Genomic DNA, 8,222 nt, shown 5'->3' on the forward strand with positions numbered 1-8,222 from the left:
ATGTGTATGTATCGTAGTCTAAGGCCAATTTTTAGGGGGAAGTCAATTAACTTATCTGTATTGTATGGTATTGGGATGTGGGAGGAAACCAGAGTGTGTAAAGGAAACCCACACAGACAAAGGGAGAACATACAAACTCCTTGCAGATGTTGACCTGGCTGGGATTCAAACCGGGAACCCAGCGTTGCAATGCGAGAGCTAACCACTACGCCACCATGCTGCCATACTACTGTACTATATTGTACTGCCATCTTCAGCAGTACTTCACAGAGTATGTAGTCATGTCACTGACTATCCTCTGAGGAGCTTAGAATCTAATCCTGCCATAGTCTAATGTCCTACCATATTATTATGTAGTTATATAGCATCCTCAACTCCAACTCTGACTCCACAGCTCTGCTGGCATCTTCTGCAGCACTTTGCAGAGAACATAGTCATGTTACTGACTTTTCTCAGGGGAGCTCACATTCTAAGGCCTCTTGCACACTGCACGCGATTCCGATTCAGATTCCGCTTTTTAATCAGTTTTTACATCCAATTCAGATTCAGATTTGCAGTGTGCAGGGAGCAAACTGCAAATCAGAATCTGAATCGGATGTAAAAACTGATTAAAAATCTGAATCGGAATCGCGTGCAGTGTGCAAGAGGCCTAATACCTACCACTATTTTGTGCGAGAGAACACTGGCTAATGTGTGTTTTTTGGGGGGAACATTTCCTACTTGATTTTTTAGGGTCACTTTACTCATACCCGGGGAGAAAACATGGCCCCACCGACTTTGGGCTGCACTCTTACTAGGAAATTTAAATTGGCCATACCCACTGTAGGTTATGGACACGCCCACTGCATTCAGTGGCCACGCCCATTTTTCACTGCGGGGGACGCCATAGGTTTGGGGTGCCTAGGGGAGCCCAAACCCTAAATACATCCCTGGCTTATCTTATTTAGCTTAGCCTTTGGTCACATATCCTTAAAAGGAACCCGAGGTGAGTGGGATATGGAGGTCTGCATGTTTATTTCCTTTTAAATCAATGGCTGTCCTGCTGATCCTCTGCCTCTAGTACTTTAAGACATAGACTCTGAACAAGCATGCAGATCTATGATAAATCTGAAAAGATTAGCTGCATGCTTGTTTCAGGTTTGTAATTTAGACCTACTGACCAGGAAGATCAGCAGGACTGCCTGGCATTGTTTAAAAGGAAATAAATATGGCAGCTTTCATAGGTCTCACACCTCGGGTTCCTTTTAATCCCAGAATGTGTCCACCTGAGATGAGATTACCCGCTCTCATGATAAAAAGATCTATAAAAAGTGCCGTAACTACTTCTTCAACTGTGTGTTTTTGTTTATACTATGAACAAACCTCTTACCCAATAATGATGTTGGAGTTTTGCTCACACAGGTTGAAGAGATTAGCTTGAAAAGTCTAGACATAGAAGAGCCACAGAAGATTAAGCTGAACAGCTCTGAATTGAATCCAAAGGACCACATACTGGAAATTATACCTGCCATTCAGCTTCTTACCAATCGAGTGCGCTATGTGATCTCTCAAGGCAATAACACTCTTTTCCGCATTAACCAAAGAGATGGACTCAGTTACCTCCATGCAATTCATAAGAACATCCAGCCAGGAACTTACACACTGAGTATAATCAGCATTCCCCTGTATAAGAAAAGTGACTTCACTAAACTGGAAGAGAAACACGATGACAACTACCTCCTAGGAGAGCTTGGGGAGACTCTCAGAATGAGACTACAGATAGACATCTCTTAAACTGCACGGCACATGCAAGCTCAGAGCAGACCAACCACATGCAGCCCTTGATTCATCCATCTGAGCATGTTCTCATTTGAAAGCTTTAAAGAGGAAGTGACTAATTTTTCACGGACCACTCATTTTTATTTTATTTTTTTCGTATCGCACCTGCACAGTGACTGTTTCAGGAAAAACCATGTAGAAGTGGCATTATTTTTACATGTCTTGTTTTATGGAATGCCAGGTTTGGATAAAGTAATTTAAATACAGCCTGAAATCATGAAACCTGCACAACCGTAAAGAAAGAAAGTGTTTAAATAAATCCCAGGTTACTGCGCCATACCTTGATTTTATTAATAATTACTTCAAACAGAGCTGATGTTTTCCAACAAACTAGCACACATCCACTCACTATGACAACATATGCAACATATTTTTATTCATGGTATAGAACCTTTTTTAGTATAATAGTAATAACAGACACTGTTCATACTGTCTATGTCATAAAAGCCCAAAGCAGTCCTGAGGGATGGAGGGTAGTAGACATCAACTGAACTCCAAAAAGTTTGTGTGAGTGTGCGTGCGGGTGGGTGGGAAAGGGGGAGGGCAGGGTAGGTTGAGTGGACTCATGTTTGCTCACTTAGACAGAAGAGATCTGCTAGAAGAGGTTCAGCCATCCCAGTGCGCCCATTGTTTGAAATGGTTATATACAAGGAAGTGGCTGGATAGTGTAATGGCTAAGGGCTCCGCCTCTGACACAGGAGACCTGGGTTCAAATCTCAGCTCTGCCTGTTCAGTAAGCCAGCACCTATTCAGTAAGGAGTTCTTTGGGCGAGACTCCCTAACACTGCTGCTGCCTACTGAGTGCGCTCTAGTGGCTGCGCTTTGAGTCCGACAGGAGAAAAGCGCTATACAAAAAAAAAGGAATTATTATTATTACAACAGATCTGTTACCTTCCAGGAATATCTTGCAGCTCAAAATGTTATTTGTTTGAAGAATTTGGTTTAGCTTTCATTGCAACATTCTCAGTGACAAATTTATTGGTTCACATACTTGTGATTTGACTGATTTGTTAATAATTTCTGCTGTACTTCAGGTACTCGAATTGTAGACCTCTGTCTACACAAAAAAAGTTGAATTAGCATAGATCCTTAGATGATTTCTTAATAGATAACAGATCACACAAAGTAAAAAAAAAAAAATACTGATTGCGGGTTTCAACAAGTAGTCCATAGTCACGAGTTCTAAGCCTTGGCTTGGAAGCACTTTACTGGCCATTGCTTGCTATTTTGACACTTTCATTTGACCTGATGATACAGGCTAGACCTGTGAAACGCATCTAAATAAATGTATTTGAATTAATTGCTTATCATCCTTGGAGGAGGTAAGTAACCACCCCTCCTCCATTTGTCAACTGTTTTTTTGTACATTTTTTATTCTATTCTTGGCGCCCCTCCTACCCCAGCTTAGGCTCCTTCCCCTGTTTAGGCTTAGGCCACATACAGACATCAGACCATAGTCTTTGGAAAATGAAAGATCACAGACCAATCTTCCTGTAGTATGAGAGCCATACTCTACACAGTCTTTTCTATGGAGCTGAACTCCACATCAGAAAAAAATCATTGCAAGATGCTGCACACACAGATGCTGTACAGACACAAAAGATCAGTATCTGCAAAAGATCTGTTCCTGTCAAAAATCCATTCCTGCAAATTGCAATGATAGTCTATGAGATCTGCAGATCATCATACACACATGATTTAACTGACATTCATCTGCAGATCAGATCCACCAGGATGGATTTTCAGATCTGCAGATGAATGTCAGTTAAATCATGTGTGTATGATGATCTGCAGATCTCATAGACTATCATTGCAATTTGCAGGAATGGATTTTTGACAGGAACAGATCTTTTGCAGATACTGATCTTTTGTGTCTGTACAGCATCTGTGTGTGCAGCATCTTGCAAAGATTTTTTCCTGATGTGGAGTTCAGCTCCATAGAAAAGACTGTGTAGAGTATGGCTCTTATACTACAGGAAGGGTGGTAAGATTGGTCTGTGATCTTTCATTTTCCAAAGACTATGGTCTGATGTGTGTATGTGGCCTTAGTCATAAGATTAAACGCAAACATTAAACTCTTTACCATGAACAGAACATTACCGAATATAAAAAGGAACTTTAACAGCACACAGATGATTGTTGGCAGCACAGTAACTTGGGATATGTGTATGTAATTGTTTAGAAACTGTATTTTATCACACCAAATAAAAAGATACATGATTCAAGCTAATATTATTGACTCTCAGAGTCATGCAAATAAGCTCCGGCTCAGGGTTCTGTTAAGTGAATGTCACAACAGGCAATTTCCTAATGAAGTAAAGAGTGGCCTCCCTGACTGGTTCCTCTGGAATATCTCACCTGGCCAATCAAATTAATTATAGCTTTATTATCTCCCTTATTCAATAAGGGCTTTTTTTTTTACAGTCTATAAGTATTAGGAGGTATTTTGCTATAGCCCCTAGTAAATTGTAAATGTATTTATTTGCTGCAGTAATATATGACACGCATATTGAAAATTAATTTAAATGAGCATGAAGCCTTGTGTCTTTATTATTTTACTTTGTTACAATTGAGCCATTTTGTTGTATTCATCTGTGAACCATTTAGCTCTAGCTTATCCTTGTCAGACACTTTAGAACAGTTGTCGCCAGTTCTGGTCAACTTTGGTTTTATGAATCTAAAAGAATACTACTCAAACAATTTCACCTGATAATACCGAACCCTTTTAACGATAATATCTTAGGCAACCTAAGGTTGGTCTCAACTTTAGGAAGCTTGTAAGATGCTAGATAGCTAAAACAGGGGGGGTCGAAAGCAGCTAAATGAGCACCATCACTGTAGACTTATGCTGGCCACACATGCAGCAATTTCTATTAGAATCAATTTACGGTAGGTTAATGGTCTTATATTAGGATCACATCCATCAGTGACTCACACACGTCTGATGCTTATAATTTGATACACCGGTAATATTAAATTCCGCAACAATTATTTTAGCATTTACATTTTTAAATGTCCATAAGTCAATCAAGTTCCATCAGATGACCAAAATGACTGGATTACCCAATTGCTTTTTTTGTAGTTTGCATGGCCACCTTCATTGCTTTTTTTTTTTCTATAATTTCAGACATTTTCAGGTATGTGGTAGAAAAGGGCTGTATTGGTTGGAATAGGTCAGGTGCTTATTCATTGGAAGATCAAATTAACACCAAACACTGGACCTTTTCAATAGGTGTTTTGTAGATATTTGACATGAATTATGCTCTTTATCTGCTGTAGCAAATTACAGTGACGGTTTCTCATGTTTGTTTTTTCAAAGTACTGTAATTTTCTCCCTTGTGCTGTATAATAGTTTCATTACTATGGTGCTCGATCAACAATTTTCCATCATGAAATGATAATGCTTTATTACTGTTAAGCAGGTAAGATCATTTTACAGTTGTTACTGTTTGTTCAAAATCATTCAGCCTGGAATGGAAGTCCCATCTCAGGAGGCAGTGCTAAAATTGGCATTTTCTTCAGCCACTACTCAGGCTGCACACTCTGCTTCAACTCTGCCAAACAAACCAATATTTGAAGTAGACCCTACTCCAAAGAAGACCTGCCTTCACAACACAGGGCTGTGTCCCTTGGTGTTAAATCATTTATAAACCACAATTCCATGTCTCTTAAATACTTTGGATTTGAATGATAAAGTAAATAAGTACAAGATGCAACACACCTCTTAAAAAGGGGTTCCAAATTGTTATCGAAGACACTGCGCCCAAAAATAGTAATACCAAAACAAAAAAACAAAACTTAAATGAGGAAACAGCACGGAACCACACAGAGACTTTTTGAATATACCAAATACTATTTTAGTAACAGTATTTTAAGCCAAAAATCATAAAGACAACAAATATGTGTTGAAGTTTTACAATCTCTTTTGTGGAATGCATTTGGTTTTGTTTTACATTTCCGTGTGATCCAGGTCAAAATCTGTTTTCTTACAATAAAACATATTTTTGGGTAAATCAGTATGGTCTGTTCTTTGTATTCCATGTAATACCTTTATAAATTGAGACTGAACTTCAGGCAAAGATAAAAATCCCAATTTAACATAGTAACTTGCTTTGGCACCAACATGGATCTGATTTGTCTTTCCAACACACCCCACAGTTGCTCAACCAGACTGAGGTTGTATGGTTTATTTGGAAGCCAAAGAAAATGTGATCCATCAGCCAAGACCGCCTTTTTCTAATGCTCAATGGTCCAGTTCTGATGCTCTCATTCCCACTGTGCAGGGAACATCATGGGCTCTCAGACCGATCTTTGGCTAGGAAGTATATGCATCAAGTTGCACATAGCCAGCAATATGTGGTACAGCAGCTCTTCTGTGGGATTAGATAAGACAATTTAGTTTCACTTCTCATCTGCATCATTGGACCTTGAGCATACATGACCCTGTTGCTGGTTCCCCAGTTGTCCTTTCTTATACCACTTTTGGTTGGCACTAACCGTGGTTTACTGGGGTTACTTCAATACAACAACAGAAAGACTGGGTCTCCACCTGGATTTAGGGCCAACTGACCAGTTTATTGCAAGTTACACAGTGCAGTTGGCCCTAAATGGAGACCCAGCCTTTCTGTTGTTGTATTGAAGTTACCCTAAGGTGGATAAGGATGTCGACTGTTTGACTCCCTGGTGCTGGAATTACCAGGTTGCAGCGTTGAGACATCTCTATTGTTACTGGCAAACTGGCATTTTGAGATTCTCTGGCATCCACCCATTACAATTTAGTTCTTGTCAGTGTCTGAGATTGTTAAACTTTACAATTTCCCTGCTTCTTACACTTCACAATCACATTCAAGAACTGACTGATCATTTATTCATATAGTGCCATCATTTTTCATAGCACTATTGAGAGTAAGTAACAAATATGGGTACATAAAAACACAGACTTTGGTAAAGAGAAAAATTCAGACATTGCTACATAATAAATAATGTGTAGGCAACATGACCGTAACATTGATAAATACATTGTGATTAGCAAAATCATATAATATAGCCTACCCCTTGACAGGCGTGATTGTAATAAGATAATTGTTATTTTACAGTACCTCAGTTATTCTAGTGATGTGGCTGATGTTCAGTGCATATCCATCATACCATTTGCAGACTTTCCTATATGTTTGTGAAAGTTTATTGACCTACTTTATCTGACAAATGTTGGTTGGTGATGTGTCATGTCATGTGTGTGTGATGTGTTTCTGGCCAAGAAAGATTTTTAACTCTGATAATGAAAGATTGTTTGTGATGTAGATGGTCAGCAAAAACAGCCATTGCTGACTGTTTCAGCCAACCAAAACATCACGTCAATGAGATTAAACTTGTGACCTCATCATTGTGCTCTTAACCAATCCTAACCAATCCTGCACAGTCAGTAAGATGAGGAGAAGCCATATGAATTACGGAATTAGGTGGACAGAATTAAAAGTATTTTGGTAGGAAACACCTTTCACACATATTGCATTTCAATTCTGTATTTACCGTAACTGTACCGGAAATTCAATTTCAACAGAAATTAAAAGTACATGGGAGGGTAAAGGTTACAAAAAACAAACAAAAAAAAAAAAAAAACTTTAGCACATTTTCTTTCATTCATGTTTTTATTATTTATTTACCACACACTGACAGGACCTAAATAATCATCCCAGTATAAGTAAGATCCAAAAATGAGGTTCCCTGACCAAAAACAAAGGACAGCCCATGCCTGCAATTAAGAGCATAAGATTGTTATTTACACATCAGATGATATAACTAGGTAATTGAACACTAAAAATGAGGCCACTTTATTATTAGATTTATATTTACAATTTCTGAATAATGAAAGTTGTATGCAAATTTATGAATATTGCAAGTTGTATGTAAACTTATGTTTTGCTTGATTACACTGTTTGTATGTTAATTTAACACTGATGGCACTTTAATCATTAGCTTTAAATTAGATTTATATGTGCAGATTAAGAATAATGCAAGGTGTATGCACCAGTAAGTGACAACAATAGGCAGTAGGGGGTGACACTAGACCACCATGGAGTAACAGGCAGTGATGGCTCCAACCTCCGACTTTCGGTTCGCAAACCTCGAACGAGAACTTCTGCAAAAGTTCGGTTTGCGCGAACTTTCGCGAACCGCAATAGACTTCAATGGGGAGATGATTTTTGAAAACTAGAAACATTTATGCTGGCCACAAAAATGATGTAAAAGATGTTTAAAGGGGTCTAACACCTGGAGGGGGGCATGGCGGAGTGGGATACACGCCAAAAGTCCCGCTGAAAAATCAGGATTTGACACACAGCAGGGTTTTAAGGGAAGAAATCACATTGCATGCTAAACAGGAGGCCTAAAATGCTTTAAAACAT

General features: G+C 38.8%; 1 protein-coding gene across 1 annotated transcript in view; it reads left to right on the plus strand.

Moving 5' to 3' along the window:
* FBN2 (fibrillin 2) overlaps window positions 1-2,329 on the plus strand; it is a 341,314-nt gene extending 338,985 nt beyond the window's left edge. The window contains exon 65 of the mRNA XM_068246690.1: window positions 1,402-2,329. Within this exon, the coding sequence (XP_068102791.1) occupies window positions 1,402-1,773 (372 nt within the window). The 3' untranslated portion in view covers window positions 1,774-2,329. The remainder of the gene's footprint in view (window positions 1-1,401) is intronic.
* Window positions 2,330-8,222: the final 5,893 nt, after the last annotated feature.

The sequence above is a fragment of the Hyperolius riggenbachi genome, chromosome 1 (assembly GCF_040937935.1).
Source record: "Hyperolius riggenbachi isolate aHypRig1 chromosome 1, aHypRig1.pri, whole genome shotgun sequence".
Taxonomy (NCBI): Eukaryota; Metazoa; Chordata; class Amphibia; order Anura; family Hyperoliidae; genus Hyperolius; species Hyperolius riggenbachi.